General features: G+C 36.6%; 1 protein-coding gene across 2 annotated transcripts in view; it reads left to right on the forward strand.

Annotated features, from left to right (window-relative positions):
* Positions 1–15,931, forward strand: part of LOC100555678 (monoacylglycerol/Diacylglycerol O-acyltransferase) — a 31,305-nt gene extending 15,374 nt beyond the window's left edge. For both annotated transcript variants that reach the window (XM_008116186.3, XM_062980364.1), the window contains exons 3-7: positions 5,358–5,522; positions 8,033–8,226; positions 9,238–9,298; positions 9,785–9,924; positions 12,077–15,931. In XM_008116186.3, the coding sequence (XP_008114393.1) occupies positions 5,358–5,522; positions 8,033–8,226; positions 9,238–9,298; positions 9,785–9,924; positions 12,077–12,181 (665 nt within the window). In that variant the 3' untranslated portion in view covers positions 12,182–15,931. The remainder of the gene's footprint in view (positions 1–5,357; positions 5,523–8,032; positions 8,227–9,237; positions 9,299–9,784; positions 9,925–12,076) is intronic.
* The last annotated feature ends 1,506 nt before the right edge of the window (positions 15,932–17,437 follow it).

Raw genomic sequence — 17,437 nt, forward strand, 5'->3', positions numbered from 1 at the left:
CAGACCATACTTTTGAATATATGTTTTGTTGGAAAGCATTTAGATAAGATATAAGTTGAGGGAATCTTTATGTGAGACATGCATGGTTCAAAAATTCTATTGGTAGATAAATATTGAAAATGTCTTGTTAGATTTCACATACATCATCTGTCATGGTTTACCTGACATGCATGAAAAAAAGTTTACTCTTTCGCATCACATGCGTATCCCTCGGCAGCAGCGGTGGTGGGAAAGGTGCGTAGGGAGGAGGGAAAGGTACACGCCTTTCCCTCCTTCTCCTTTGTGCTGCACGCGCCTTCCTTGGTGGAGGTGGAGGGAGCTGCTACCACGGGGGTCAGATAAATGGCTTCAATGGGCTGCATATGTCTTGTGGGCTGTAGTTTGGGGACCCCTGCTCTAAAGAATCATCAAAACATGCCTTTCTTTGCTTTGTATAAGGCAGTGGTTCTCAACCTGTGGGTCCCCAGGTGTTTTGGCTTACAACTCCCAGAAATCCCAGCTGGTTGAGAACCACTGTTAGAAGGGAAGAAACAAGTGCTGGAAATGTAAAGAACAGGAAGGAATGTACGCACAGTTCTGAAAGAAGGCAGATCTCCCAATAATAGAAGAATGGATGGTTAAAGTCTTTAAAGTAGCAGAAATGGACAAATTAGCAATGATGAACAAATAAAAAACATAAGAAACTTTATCAAGGACTCAGAACCATTTCTAAACTATTTGAAAAAAAGAAAGAAGGAAATTTTTTAGAGAAGGCTTTATAATTTAACCTGTTACAATTTGTCTAGAAAATTTATAAATAATAAATATCAGGCTAGAAGGAAGAATATAAAAACAATGTAATAGCAAGGAAGAATGGAATTACAGTAGAGTCTCACTTATCCAACATAAACGGGCCGGCAGAACGTTGGATAAGCGAATATGTTGGATAATAAGGAGAGATTAAGAAAAGGCCTATTAAACATCAAAATAGGTTATGATTTTACAAATTAAGCACCAAAACATCATGTTATACAACAAATTTGACAGAAAAAGTAGTTCATTACACATTAATGCTATGTAGTAATTACTGTATTTACGAATTTAGCACCAAAATATCATGATATATTGAAAACATTGACTACAAAAATGCGTTGGATAATCCAGAACGTTGGATAAGTGAGTGTTGGATAAGTGAGACTCTACTGTATATGTGAATGTCTCCAACCTAAGGGGCAGGAAGTCACTAAACTGGGAGGGGTGGGAGGAGGGGAGAGTATAACCAATCTTGTATAGATATTAGGAAGTATTGTATTGGTTCATGCATATATGCAGGTACTGTATATAGAATTATTTCACAGTTTTTTTTATAAATATGTAAATTGAAAATAAAAACATATTAATCTTAGAAGAAAACATGCCTTCCTTTGTGATACTATAAGCTGAGAAGTTCAAGTGAACTAAAATCACCTCTGTTTTCTTTTTCAAGCGGCACTCCATATTTTATGGCTCTCTTCTCTGAATTTGTACAGGCAGTCCCCAAGTTACATACATTTGACTTATAAATAGTTACAAACAGAATTGAGACAACAGCATGTGAGAGAATTCTACCTCTATGTTGGGTTTTATTTCAAAATAGTTTTTGGGGATCTGTCCTTTTTTACATTGCAAACTACAGGATTTCATAATGACATTTATTTCTTTTCTATTTCAGAACTATCGCTTTTCCCAAATGTGATTGGCTAATTTGCATGACATTTGTTCTTTTTTCTGCTTTGAAAATTGCTTGACATTTTTATGATTCTGGATATATATGTAAAAAAGTGTATTTCTCCCTTTCAATGTTGTCATGATATTTTAAAAGATTTTTTTTTTGCAAAAAGAGATGCTGGAAACTATTTTCTCCAGATGGTATTATTGCCCACTATCATAGCCTATTTATTAATTTTGTGTTTATTTGTTCAGTTTAATTGTTGTCTGCTGGGTCTGCACTTGGAGGGAAATGTGCACTTTCCCTTTCCTTTTTTCCTTCCTGTTCTTGGCAAAACATATCAAGCCTTTATTTTGATTAAAATACTTTAAAAACAATGGCATTAAGAACAAGTAATTTTTTTAAAAAAGTAATTGCTTTTGAGAAATAATATGTAAGTGAGCCAAAGGATAAAATACTGCAGAATGATTTATCATTTAAAATACCAATTTTAGAAAGCCATTTTCAAAGCAGCAGTATCACCTTCCTTATATGGAGCTATAATTCAGAATCCTCTTGGGGTTCTAGACTTGTATATGTATCATTGTGCCAGTATATATGTGAATATACACACACATATATACATATATATACATTCACACACACACACACGCATGCATGCATGCCTGGAGGTATAAATCAAAAATGTACCTGATCCAACTTGAATACAAATTAAGAACAAACCAACAGAACCTTTCTTGTTCATAACTTGAGAACTGCCTGTACTGTAGTTGCATTTTCTCTGATGCAATGAGATCAGTCTCAAAAGTCAGACAATTGTTCCAGGAGCATAGGTCGCTCTCAAACTCTTTTGACTTTGGGAAGAAAATCAGCAAATAGGCAATGGGTAAGTTTGGAAGTTGTGGTGCCAGCTACGCAATTATGAGATCCAGTTTAACTACGCAGGCATACATGTGCAAAGAACGTATCTTGGATTTTTGCCAAATAATGTTTCAGAACAGCCTGGAGATCTGTGTGTAAGATACTTCCCATTATACCTTCTTGTTAGCCAACACATTTTTAAAGATTGTTGATAAAAACTGTTCTAAAATTAGCAGTCTTGGGTGGTACCATTGTGAATTCAAGCAGTATCACCTGTATGTATCTCAAGGATACAGTTTTAGAAGCACAGTGACTAGCATGAAACAAAACATTACCTGCTATTCTTTCATTCTGATGTCACTGAACACAAATGTACATAATGCCTTCTATAGATAATATGTACATATTTCAGGAATTTAAAATCTGCAGTCCTGGCCAGGAAGGCTGAACAAACAGGGACTATACATTTTAATTCTGTTGAAACTGGCCTATCTGATTTGTCTGTGTTTGAAACTGAAGTGTTATTTCTTCCAAGTACTTTGATAAAAAAGAGATAAAAATGTTGATTCTACAGACTTAAGACTTTAACACTGTATGGTTGCAACTTAGAGGATAATACTTAACATTATTGTCCACTTAAGAAGGTTGATAATAGTGGTTTTACACAAGCACCATCTCTGCCTCTGAAAAACATAAAGCAGAGTACAATTATTTCAGTACTGAAGCATTTTTTATCCCATGCAAAAATAAACTGTTAAATTATTTTGTAAAACAAAACAATTTCAGATGTTGCAAAGTAATTACAAGAATATATTCTAAAATATGTGGGACAGCATAAAACAAATGCTGAAATTTAGATGCCCATCTTAAAGATTAAAGAATCAGTAGTAACATGAGCCAACATTGTGAAATGCAAAAAGTTGGTCTTACCCACTTTGTAAAAGTTGTCAGGGGACAGATGAATCCATGATGTAGTCAGTGTTGTTTTTTGAGTCAGATGGGACAAGTTCCTTATCAAGAGAAGAGCTCTTTTGAAGGTAGAGTAATGTCGTAACTCTCCTTAAGAGGTATTGACTCAACTGATTTGCATGAATATATTCTCATGGTTGGAGTTAGATTGATCTTTTAATGATCCAATATGTTTTGATTATCTCTTGTTTGAAAACCTCTCATGGGCAAGGTGGAGATGAATTGAGATCCCAAATGCTTGTGTGATTTAATGAGAACAATCATCTGGCAATGGCAAAACACTATTGCAGTTTTGAGAGAGCACCATAATCGATAAGGACAGACTTTCAGTGTTGGGTTGCAATAACATGTCTGCAGTAAACAATGCAATAAAGCTTGTCTTGGGAAAGGATGAGAATTGATAACACTATTTCCTGTTTAATTGTGCAATACTTACTTCAAAAGTAATTGTTATACTCCATAAACTTGTTTTTGTGGCTGCCACAAACAATGTTGAATTGGTTGAGACTCTGAGATATTCATTGAAAAACTATAGCAAAATGTGCTGCAGTTTAATAAACTTGTCCCATATTTTTATGATAGAACCAATTAGAAAATGACATTTATAACCCAGGATCAAAAATGGTGTTACATAGTGTAATACTACTATAGCTGTGTTCGCTTACATACAGTTGTCAAGGCAAACAGCTGCCTGTAGGATCACTTACTGGGCATGGTTGAAGAGCAAAACACAAGAAAAAGGAGAAAGTAGATTAGCCTGCTTGACATGTTGAAAAATCACAAAAATGAGTATCATAAGAAAAGATAAGGCTGTTGAAAAAAGTCATCTTGGGGATGCATTTTGGAGCAAGTTTTCAAACAATCTCTAGAGGATTCAAAGCAATGTGTTCATTTATTAAAGGTGTAGCTGACCTGAGTTTTTCATTTCGCATATGCATTATCTTAATTTTGAATAAAAATTTGTTGAAACACATTGAATAGTTCCTTTTGTGTGTTACGTGTGATGTAGGAGCCTTATTCTTTCCATGTTATTTCTCCTTGCAATACCAAAGTTTCTATTAAAAATACAGTCCAGAAACACATTCACTTCATTAACTGAGGTATACCTGTCTTCTACTTTTAACTGCCATAGTTCCATCTTGTGGATTCCTAGGATTGGCAGTTTAGGTTGTGGTGCTTAGAATAGTTAGCTGGAATGTTCCAGTGCTTCGTCAAACAACAAATCCCAGGAGTCCATTGAATGAAACCATTCCTGTTAAAGTGGAATAATAGTGCCTTAATTGCATAGTGTGAATACACTCCTAGATTCTACTCACCCACTGACTAGATAGATAATGACACTCATGTTTACAACAGAACCCATATGTATATATGTAGCACGTTAAATTTTATGAAATCAAATATGCACTCTGAATAAAATGTATGATGCCCCATTTACATGTTGTTTAATTATCATGAGGGAAGCTGTCAATTCCTGTCACTTATCAACAGAAGCTAGTCCATAGAAGTATAACTCTAAATCCAATCCAATAATTACTCATCATGACAAAAGAGAAGGCAACACTATGGATTGACATCATTGCCAGACAAAACAGGCATTCAGAGGATGCCAAAGTAAAAATAAAGTTGTGCAAGAGAATGGGAAAGAAGTACTTATCTCTTTGTAATAAACACATACAATTCATAGTTAATTACTTTTTCATGGTTGTGATACTGTTTATTTTTGTGTTAAGTGTTTGCAGTTTGTCTCTAGAATGCTAATACACTTAAAGATTTGTTTTGTAATTCAAGCTTGATATGAGATCCTAACCTTGAACGTCTTCTGTTCTGCTCACTACAGGCTATGAGGTCTGCGGCCTAGAAAAAATACCTGATGGGCCAGCACTGGTTGTTTTCTACCATGGAGCAACTCCTATAGACTTTTTCTACTTCATGGCCGTAGTCCTGATTAAGAAAAAAAGAATCTTACATATAGTTGCAGACCACTTTGTCTTCTCACTACCAGGTAAATTTGTCAAGCTTGATTATGCTGTTTCTTGGTCAGATAAGAGAACAAGCTTGGAAATGTCACAACTTGTGCATTTGGGATTTATTTTATGCACATAGATATATACTATGAACCGGTGCAAGCTCTAAGATCTCATGGGGAGGCCCTTCGCGCACTCCTGCCTTTGTCACAAGCATGGTTGGTGGGGATGAGAGAGAAGGGCCTTCTCGGTGGTGCCCCACTTCTCGGCTCTGGAACTCTCCCCAGGGAGATTAGATTAGCCCCCACACTGTCCACCTTCCGTAAAGACTTGAAAACTTGGATGTTCCAATGTGCCTTTGAATGACAGTTTAGCTCCCAATCAGGCCTGCCCAGTCCTAAGTTATTGTTTTGGTTTTTTCAGCACTTTACTCCCAGCCCCGGCCCTATAGCCCGCGTTTTGCACAAGCCCTGCCCTGCCCTCTCAAATCTGAACATGCCTACTTTTTCCGGCTACTGGTTGTTGATGTCAGTTGATTTTTTATTTTTATATTTTTACTTTTCTTGTTTTAATTATATTGTTTATTTGTTATATGTTTTTAATTATGTTTTACCTTGTAATCCTTGTTTATGTTGGGCTTGGTCCCCATGTAAGCCACCCTGAGTCCCTTCAGGGAGATGGTGGTGGGATATTAGAGTAAAGTAGTAATAGTAGTAATTGTTGCTGCTGCTGTTGTTGTTGATGTTGTTGTTGTTGTTGTTATCATTATTATTATTATTTTGGACTTTATGGCTCGGACTACAAAGAAGAGGGAGGCCAGACTGCAGTCAATGCTTTACCACTCTGCACCACCCTCTTCCTTTCCTGTACTGAGGTCAAAGGCATCCTCCAAGCTTTCCTCCTTCTCAAAGACAAAAGAGAAGGTGTTGTTCTTTGATTTTCCCATTCCTGAGTACATTGAGTTTGACAACTGCCCCACCGTTGACATTGGCACGATCATTGCCAATCTCATCACCCTCTTCAATACACATCACCCTCAAGTGCTCTTTCAAGGAGGCCAACAGAGCACAAGGCAAAAAGGACACATCAGAGAAGCCCTTTTCTTCTAATCCCCCAACACTAGGCAACACATATGAGGCTAACCTCTGGTGCAAGAAGGGCTCCAAGAAGAGGCTTACGGATCCTCTGAGGCAGTCTCCTTCCTCTTTTAATGAGGACCAGGAAGCACCACCAACATCTCCTTCTCACCCTTCCAGAATTTTGCCTCATCTCAGTCTGTCTCGGCAATTGCCAAATGCCTAGATGTCCAGTCTGAGATGTCGGAAGGAAAAGTAACTGATTTACGTCAAGCCTCTCTCCACACTATCATCCAAGTTACAAGTCACAGTTCTTGCCAACAGCTCTCTCCCAGCTAGAGGTCACACCTTGCTTGAGGACAGCTCTCTTTGTTGGGACCATCAAATTACCCAGTCAATGTGTTTGACAATCCTGACCCTCTTCCCACAACCCAAGCCTCCTCCTCCACCACCACCACAAATGGCTTCTCTTCAAATGACCTGGGCACCTCACCCAGCACCGGTTGTGGGTCACTCTAACGATCCACCATCATTGAGTCTGATGCCTTCTTATTCTTGGTTGTCATCAATATCTAGTCTATGTCTTCCTCAGTTAGTAAAGCTGCAGCTGGCAACCATGGAACTAAGGAGTCTCCCAGCATGGTGGCAATTTATGCTCATAGGAGAGGTTGTTGGGTAAATTTAAACTAAAGAACTTTTAAAGATTCTGTTAGGTGCAGTATAACACAGTTGTATGAATTCATAGAGTCCTATAGGTATGATGCATGTTCTTTTCATGTGCTGGGTTTAGAATTGCAAATCTTAAATTAGTCTTATTTTTATTTTAAGATTCCATTTTAATGCCACAATGTACTGGGTTTTAGTTTTGTTTTGTTTTAATTCCTGTTACAAGCTGTCTTGGATCTTGTACTGGGAAAACTGGGAAATAGGTTTGCTATTTATGGAATTTTTTTCTAGGTTTTGTCTTCAAAAGTCACGAGTATGGGAAAAAAATACAAATGACTCTTCTAAGTATGCCACTTAAAACATGGCTGAAACATTTGGGCTTTTACTTATATTGTTGGGAGTTCAACTCTTATCAGCCGTAGGCAGCATGGCTAATTGTGTGGATTGGTGGGAAATCCAACATTTTGAGGGCGAAGTGTACTAGAAATTTCTTAAATTTGAAAAAACTTGTCTTTTCTAGTGTGCTGATAAAATGTGTTATTTTACGTGACCAAGACATGTGAGTTCTGAAACACAATTCTTGGCCTGCATAAATGCATTTGACAATTGAAATTTGTCAGGTTGGTTACTAGGAATAGTCCTTTACCAGAGGACAAGTGAGTTGGTTATTTTTTAAAGTTTGAACCGCACTAAACTAAACATAGTAGAGGTGCAGACATGTAAAACTACATTCTTCTATTGCATTTTTAAAACGCTATAGTTTTGTTTCTTGTATTAGTAATATAGCTTTACTTTACCATTTTCAGGTTTTAAACTCTTACTTGATGTGTTCAGTGTCCTGCATGGAACGCAGGAAGAATGTGGGAAAGCATTAACAAAAGGACATTTGTTGGCCATTGCACCAGGGGGGGTTCGAGAAGCACTGTTCAGTAATGAAAACTATATCCTTATATGGGGGAACCGTAAAGGATTTGCTCAGGTGGCCATTGATGCAAAAGTGGTGAGTGTTCATAGAACTTTAAATTGAATGTAAGAAAAACAATTGTTGGGGCCTTTTCAGATTTGAGACAAAAAAAGACCACATTTCTCCTTGGAACTATGCTTCCAGAATATTGGAAGGAGCAAGGTCAGATGCATGTAGATTAAAATTACTCGTATGTGGTAGTGCTGCTGTTCTTCTAATATAGTGGCAATCAGTTTGTAAATTCTTCTCCCTTCTTCCATTTTAGGTACCTTTTAAGTTTGCATCTGAATGGATCTGACTGACACTTGAATCTTAGCTGTTTTCTGTCATTTTAGTTGATTTTGTTCACACACACAATCTGGGAATCCCAACAGATATAGCTGACTTTTAGTTGTTAGGGTGAGAATTGCCTGGCATTATGCTAATGTCATGGACAAATACAAATGTATTAGTGTCCCCAACATCATTGTAGTCTGGTTGTGAATAGAGTGTATGGTTGTGAATACTTTTTATGAGAAAGATTCTAGCCTGCCTGTCCTGTCCTGTGAGTTTTGTACCCGGAGTGCTTGGTTTATGTTGTTCCAGTACAAGTTTCTCAGTTAACTGGAACTCAAACAATCGGAACTTTTAAGCAAGTGGCAAACAAAATAAAAATATTACTTTAAATAAAAATTATATAAAAACATTGTATAACATAGTAAAATCAGCATTTGTAATACAGTTAAGGAAAATTTGTCTTTATTTGCCTTTAATTATTGTATTTCAGTGTTAACATTAAGTTACACCTATTTTTAATAGTAACTCTCCAGCAACCAGAAACTAAATTTGTCTGGGATCTATTAACCCCCATGGATGCTGGTTAACTGAGAGTCTACTATATATGCAGCAGTTCATACAGACTACACCATACAGAGAACTTAAATTAGCTCTAAGAACAATCTTCAGACCAAATGTTTTTATATAAAATTGACATTATGGTGACTACAGTGTAACGTGTTGTGTGTGGGGGAAAGACCTAATAAATGCTCCCCCTCTTCTGCATTGCAGCCCATCATTCCTATGTTCACACAGAATGTCCGGGAAAGTATTCGATCCCTTGGTGGACTAAGTAAGGAGCCTTTTAAATATGTTTTTTTTAAATTAAAATTTCTGTTTATTTCTCACTTCTTTAAACTTCATATAACAGTTCTCAGCGCATGTGGTAGTGACAGCCTTTGAAAATGGTGGGATTTATATTGGACAGATTTTATCTCCAGAAATCCACAGGTCTTCCCTATATAATTATTTCCAGAGACATTATTCCTGCATATATTTATATCATTCTGTGTTGCAAGCAATTCTAAGCTTCTTAAAATTATTGGCTGTAGAATTCTTAATCAGAATAATAAATACATGGAAATAGCTCAGTGTTGCATATATTTCCAGACAGCTCTGGAGACAACCCAAAATGTAATGCTTGTAACAGTAATTTAGAAGTGTTATGTTCAACTTGAGTAATAAGCCATTGTGTCCAAATTTGATTGAATTAAATAATCTTGGCAAGATAGCTGTCTTGTACCTGCTATACTTGTAATGTGTCTTTTTCATAAAACAGGACTGTTTAGGTTGATGTATGAATATCTCCGTTTGCCAGTAGTTCCATTGTATGGAAACTTTCCTGTCAAATTGCGGACATATGTTGGCGATCCTATTCCATATAAAACAAATGTGACTGTTGATGAACTGGCAGACAAAGTAAGACTTTTTTACTTTAATATCACTGAATGTTCAATTCCAATTATTTATAGTAAAGTGGCTAATTTTCTAGGCGGGGAGGGGGGCATTTTTGCCTTCCCATGTATATCAGTGGCCCATTCTGCACTACTATGATTGAATATTTGCAGGCTGTAGTAGTGGGGCTTGATTTTCTCTGAAGGAACTATTTTTCAGAAAGGAAAAATGATAGTCGCTAAAAAGTCTTCTCCTTAGATCTGAACTATCACTTAAATTAGTGGTTCTCAACATGTGGGTCCCCAGGTGTTTTAGCCTACAACTCCCAGAAATCCCAGCCAGTTTACCAGCTGTTGGGGTTTTTGGGAGTTGTAGTCCAAAATATCTGGGGATCCACAGGTTGAGAACTACTGACTTAAATAATCAGTTATGTTCTCCAGAGGCTTATGTGAGTACAGTTGGCCAAATTTACAACATTATTTTCAGCACAGGAAGTCAGGAAGGCCTGGGCCCCTTGCAGGCTGTACTTTGCTCACTTAGATAGTGCCAGCCTGTCAGAATGAGGATTCTTGATGTTAGTAGTACATTAAATTGGAGAAGTGATGTGTACTGAATGCAAGGTATTTCCAAGAGAAGTCCAGGTAGAAGTCAAGGGCAGTTTTGGGGGTCAAAGTTTAGGATTTTGGCATGAGCTGTGGATTAGTTAGTTGCCATTCCAGGAAAGAGGAAAACGCCAGTGCCCTTAGCCACTGCCACCATATTTGTTCTCAGGAATACTAAAATGTCTTTTCATAATCAGAGAAAGGAGATGGGCCCCTTTTTGGTAACAGTTAATGTACCGTATTAATTCTTATATAAAAAGGATCCATCTATTTCTCTGAGTAAAGTGGCAAAAGATTATCACTTATTCCAACCAAGAAGAAAAAGAAGCTCCGACCCCTTCATGCCCTTTGAAGGGGAATGACCGAGTTTCTGCTGCTGTTGCCATCATATTCCTGCTCGGACAGTCAAAAAGGCTAATAAACATGGCACTGCCAGTTTATTAGATGTTTCTTCACAATTCTATTTATTTAGAATATTTTGGACGCTTTCTCTCTACTTCCTGAAGACTGTTTAAAGGTGCAATTTTAAATTTTTATTTTCCAACTCAAATTACAAGGAACCAGAACTGAGATTCTAGAACATTATACTATATTTATTCAAGTTCTAATGCTCACCTTTTTGGCTAAATTATATTATTTGTTTGTTTATTTATTTATTATTCAAACTTATTGCCAAAATTGAGGTGTACATTATATTTAGTGGTGCATTAGAATCGTGTACATAAACCCACCTGCATGAAAAGGCTTGGGGGACCCAGAATCCAGGAGGCCGGACAGGAGTTGGGGGGTGAAAAGAAACTTTTCCCAGTGGTGACAGCAGCCTCGAGGCTTTGTGGCTCCAGGAGAAGGTCAACCCACCTTATGATCCAGTTATACTTGCCACTCAACCGCAGTTATTCCTACTTCCCAGGTGGCCCTCAAGGTTTATTCCCTGTTCCGCCCCCGCCTCTCATAGCAAGGGAGGGAGGTTTAAGGGTTCAACCCCCCCCCCCCCCAAAAAAAAAAGGGTTCAACCCAAACCAGTTTTACTTATGGATAACCAATTTATGAGTAAACCAGGTTTTACTTTAACATGACACATTTCGGACCGGGAAAGGGGGGGGGATTTTAACACACACACCCTGACTAAGGCCCTGGCTCAGTCACAGGCAGTTTCCAGGATATCCATAAGGTCTTCAGATTGCCTCATTGATGCTGCCTCCCTCCCTCGTGTACTATGTCTTTATTGTTGGGCACATTACATTTGGGGGAAAACCTCAAATGTTAATGATATAGTGGAGACACTGGCATTTTGCATGATACATTGTATCATACTATCATATGCTGTATGATAGTATGAAATTTGTGGAGAAAGCACAATGTTATGAACATACAGACGTTCAGATAGGTTTTTATATTCCATTTTGCATGTGTGTACTGTTTTGCAGTGTCAAGATTTTTAAAAGTATCTTGGGAAATATTCAGTTTGAAAAGGAATATTGGTTTTAATTTTAATCTTTGACCCATTTTATGACTGAAAGTTTTGTAATCATGAACTACTTCTTTATTTTCCCATCCCAACCTTTTTTTTATAGGCAAAGACTGCAGTACAGAGTTTAATAGACAAACATCAGAAAATCCCTGGAAATGTATTTAGGGCAGTAATGGAACGATTTCAAACACGGGAAAAAGAAGACTGATAACCTTGGATATAACAATTGTTGTGAATTTTTTTAGATTGTGTACATAATGTGATGTAACATTTGAGAATATTAATATTGTATTCTTCTTGTTTTGCAATTCTACAATTTTACAGAAAATTAGGGTACTTTTTCAAAAGATCATTGTTGCCTCTGGAACTCAGGTATCTTGTTCTTTCAATATAAATACGTACAGCAACTTGATTTTAAAAAAGCGAGAGAAAAATAAAAAAAACAAGCAGAGTTCTATATTGGAATAAGATGTAAATATAATCAAGGAGCAAATCTCTCATTTTAAAGCAGACTTGCTCTGTTGGAAGTCTTCCAGGAAGGCAAAACTAAAAACAAGATGTGTGACCCCCAGATACCATGTTTTATATCAGAGTTGCCTTAGAATGTGTCTTTGCTACACAGCGATCTTTGCTACATATTAGACAGAGGCAGCAAAGAAGGGTGGCAGGCACACTAATGGGCAGCGGTTCCGCCCACATTATTTGCTGGCCAAATAACCATAGGGAAGAAAGAACTGAATAGAAGGAAGTACCAAAAATTCCATTCCAATGTGAACAGTCTGGCAGGGGAGGGACAGGCCATTTTGAGCCTTATGTGTTATCACCAAAGAGAGAGTGCTCTTCTTGCCTTTCAGTTTCTCTCGCACACAGGCACATGCAGAAACACATATCCAGTAATCTAGTATAAAATAAGCTGGTCAAATATGTCTCCCAGATATTCTAGAATAAATGTCATAAGGCTCTTTAAAACTTTTTTAAAACTTTGAATAATTTAGCTAAATGTATTTACATTTAAGCTAATAGATTTTATCAATTCAACAAAAAGACATGTAGCCAGAATCTGGAAAGTTGCCACATGATCAGTTACTTGTCTGGTACTGCTGTTGGCCAAGAATGTTGGGAAAGTGACTCCAGTCAGCTGGGTGTTAGTACAAGGAATTTTGGAGCACATTTATGGCCAATCAGTGCCCATTTGGTTTGGATGGGCACAGCTGAATCCTAACATCTTACTGCCACTGCACAGCACATGGGGTACTGGATACCTCCTTACACAGATTCTGAACATTGAATTTTGATCTTGGTTGAGATCTGGAACACACACATCATTAACAGGTTTATATATTATGTAAGGCTACCCTTGGAGTGTATACGTATATGTGTGTGTATGTATATATATCTCCACCAAAATGCATGCTTTTCTTTATATACATTTGTGATTTTAAGAATGTTAGTATTTTTTTAAAGGATCAAATGCAGAATGAACAAAAAATAGCCAGTGCTTAGCTTAAATCTCAACCATATGACTTTGAATCCTTGGTTCTTAAATTATGTTAGTGCTGAAAACTATTAGTTTTCTGAAAAGGTCCCTCTTTTTGGCAGCTGTATCGCAAACTCGTAACATGGTCACTTCACACAAATTCCCAGTTGTGTATAATACCACCTTCTGTGTCAGTATTTCAGTTTCAAAATCAGTGTACTCAAAAGGAAGGAAGGAAAGGAAAAGGAAGGAAGAAATTTCAGGAACCAGAAGTCCATTTTTTTAACTTTTTAAATTGAGTCTTCTGCAAAACATTTTGTTGCAGCTGGAATGTTCTGAAAAGGAAAGAAACTCCTAAATAAAGCCTTTTTTATTCAGTTGAGATTTTTGTACTAAGAAACTGCTAACATTAAATCACAAACCAGAAAAAACTTAGTTTCCAAAATATATTGTGTTTCTTATTTAGGATGTTGAAGGACATAGTAATATTTGCTATATTGCTCTTTCCAAGTTCTAAATGAGCAGCCCAACTTTTTTGCATTTCTATGTGTTTGTATTTCATTATGGTTGCATATTACTCTGTTTTTTAAAGTCCTATATGAGCAGCCCAACTTCTTTGCATATTTATGTGTCTGTATTTTATTATGATTGCATCATCTGGCCATAATCTAATGAAATACCATCTTGCGTTCTTCTGAGGACATTCTGATTTAATGTCATTGAGGCTCATTTGAGTCCCTGGGTCCCCAGAACCCATCAGCCATCAATCATGATTCGTAATTATTTCTTGATATTAATAAAATAATATTATTTCCCCCATTTAATTAGCTATATCAAAAAGTAGCTCTTTATTGGGTCTTTTGCTTTCCATTAAAGCCAACAACAGCAATTCTGCTTGGACATAAATGCTATGAAGCAAGTAGATGCAATAGCCTTCAGGTACTTCCCATGAGTAAGCTACACAGACTTTTTAGTGGCATTCCATTTGTAGAACATCTTTACCTTATAAGTAAAGGAGGCACCAATGTTCTTATCACTTGGAAAGCATATTAGAATGTTTGTTCTTCTGATACTTTTAACCATTCCCAATGTTTTTACTTTTTTTACTGATTATATAAAGTCTTATTGCTGCTGTTCTTAATTTAATTTAGTTTTATTGATGCCCTCTGATATTTAAACCTTAGAATATTTTAATTTATAGGTTTTCATATTTTTGAGTGTCTCCATAACTTGTAGCAGCTTTCAGTATTTTTTTTACCACAGTCTGTAAATGTATTAATCAAATCATATGTACTTAAAGAAACTTGGATGTTTCTATCACTGATGATTTCAAAATGGGAGTGAATTAAGGCACTTATCAGAAGCAGAAAGAGGAGCATATGCTCCTCACTTCTCTCTGCTACTGGAATGGAGCACCACAGAGCCCATCACACGACACAGGGCTATGTCTGGTGGGACTCTTTGGGGCTCCATTGTGGCAGGGAAAAGACGGGAAACAACGTGGAAAGAAAGAACACAGACACCAACAGGACGGAACAGAGGCTGACGGTTCCCTGTGCTGTCCCCCGCTTCCCCCCTGCTCATCCGATAAGATCCTGAAATGCTAAAAATACTAATCCATATAATAATGCACTAAAACAAAAATTGATTTACTTTGTCCCATATTAGGAAGATGACAATAGATCGAACACTAGTCTATGGCTGCAATCATGCACACACGTAATAGGTAATAATCTCTGTAATCTCTATAGAGTATGCACTTTCTGAGTATTGTATGTATAAGATTTCCCTATCAATGAGATAAATTTTTGGGAAGCCATATACTAGTTCAGTACAACCTTTTCTAACACATTTGTCTGGATACAGAGGTTACCAGATACTGAAGTGACCTGTTGGGCAAGTCATAGTGCTCTTCATTTAAATGAAGGAACATGATAGCTATGAAGAAATGTAATTGCAGAACAGCTCCATCCACTGAAAAAAGGAGAGTGTTCCAGTGAGAGAAGAGCACTAGGTTTTTACTTTCAAAATCTATTGTTTGTTTAGGTCAGAAGTTTAAAACAATCCATTTGCACTTACGTGGCATTGTTGAATTATGTTACCCCGCTATGAATGTTTTACTTTGAGAGGCAGGATATAAAATAAATAAAATGAAAGCTAAATTAAGTGGTAAATATAATGGTGGAAGATGTAGTCCACATGTGTTGTTTTGAAAAATTACGTCAATTGCATACTATTTTGAAAGTGCTGTAGGCCTTCTGAAATATGAAAGATTGAAGTCTGACTTACTGTGCTACAGTTTCATTTTTTTCTTAAAGTATTGAAACAAGGGTATCAAAGCAATATGCAATATCATTGTTTTTAAATATATTTAAAATGTCTGTTTCATAGTTTTTCGATATTCAGTGTTCTGTATGTTTGTATGTCAGATTGTATATTTATAAAAATAAAAATAACTGCTAAATAAAGTTGAAAAACCAATGATAGTATATTCATTATGGATTTTATTATTACCATCAAGAAATCTGGAATAACCTGATACTAAAAGTCTCTCCCTTCTTCCTTTGCTTTCTTGCCATAATCTTCCTCCTTTATTTAATTTAAAATATTTATATCTTGCCCTTTATCATGAGGTCTGGGAGGGGGCAAACAATATAAAAATTTTCAAAATAATTTCAGATTAAAACCATAAATTAAATAGGATAAAACATATCATAAAAGACAACCATTAGAAACATATAAGATATAAAATTTATTACTATGTAAATGTTTTTTTTTTTTGAAGTAAACAAATCCCCAAGGTCTTAAATAAAAAAGCCATAAAGATTTAAATGTTGTCAGCCCCTTGAATTTAGACAGTTTGAATTAACGGTCAGTGCAACTCTTAAAGACCAATGTTATATGTTGTGCATGGTACTCTAGTCAACTATCATGCTACTGCCTTTTGCACTAGCTATAGCTTCTGACTCCTCTTCAAGGGCAGCACAAGTAGATTTCATTATGTAGTCTATTTGGGAAGTTACTACTATGTGAATAATTATATGCTAGGCTATACCTACTCTAGAAAAGTCATAGTGTGCAGGTCAGAATTGTGCCATTAGTTCCAGCTATGGAGTCCACTTTGGCCTCTACCCTGTTTCCCCTAAAATAAAACATCCCCAGAAAATAAGACCTAGTAGAGGTTTTGCTGAATTGCTAAATATAAGGCCTCCCCCAAAAGTAAGACCTAGCAAAAGTTTTGTTTGGAAGCATGCCCGCCAAACAGAACACCAGAGCATGCAGGATCGGTAAATGTACCTACCATAGAGTGTTGTACATGGAAATAATGGTAGTAACAAGAAATTATTGATAGGATTCACAGTTTGTCTGGTTATGCTGGTTTGTGATAACTACTGTACAGTATATAATAAATGTTCATTTTTTTGTTCAACAATAAATGTGAATTCTTCTTCATGGAAAAGTAAGACATCCCCTGAAAATAAGACCTAGAGCATCTTTAGGATCAAAAATTAATATAAGACACTGTCTTATTTTCAGGGAAACACGGTAGTGACTGAAATTGATCTAGGAGCATTTCCAAGTTATTCATCTGTTTCTTAAGCAGAAAAGAATGCTATCCAGGAGGGCAGGGCGCTTGCACAATTCCTGAACTTGTGAAACAGCAACCTACAAATTGTCCATTGTATCTATATCTTCCTTAATTCATTTATTGTTACTAATTTCATTACAGTTTTCAGTCTCAGTCAACACTTGATGACAAGGAGATGTAGGGCTGAGTGTTGTCGACATACTGATGGCAATCCACTTTAAACTATCTTAAGGCCTTCTTCAGTGGCTTCATATTGATGTTGAACAGGAAGAGAGGAGCAACATAAAACTCTATGGCACTCCACAGCTATGGGTTTCAACAGGAATATCTCAAAGCTACTCTTTGCAGTTTGCCTTGCAGAAATGAGCAGAACTGCTGTAAGACGAAGTTGCACTGTT

This window comes from Anolis carolinensis, chromosome 4 (genome assembly GCF_035594765.1).
Source record: "Anolis carolinensis isolate JA03-04 chromosome 4, rAnoCar3.1.pri, whole genome shotgun sequence".
NCBI classification, from domain to species: Eukaryota; Metazoa; Chordata; class Lepidosauria; order Squamata; family Dactyloidae; genus Anolis; species Anolis carolinensis.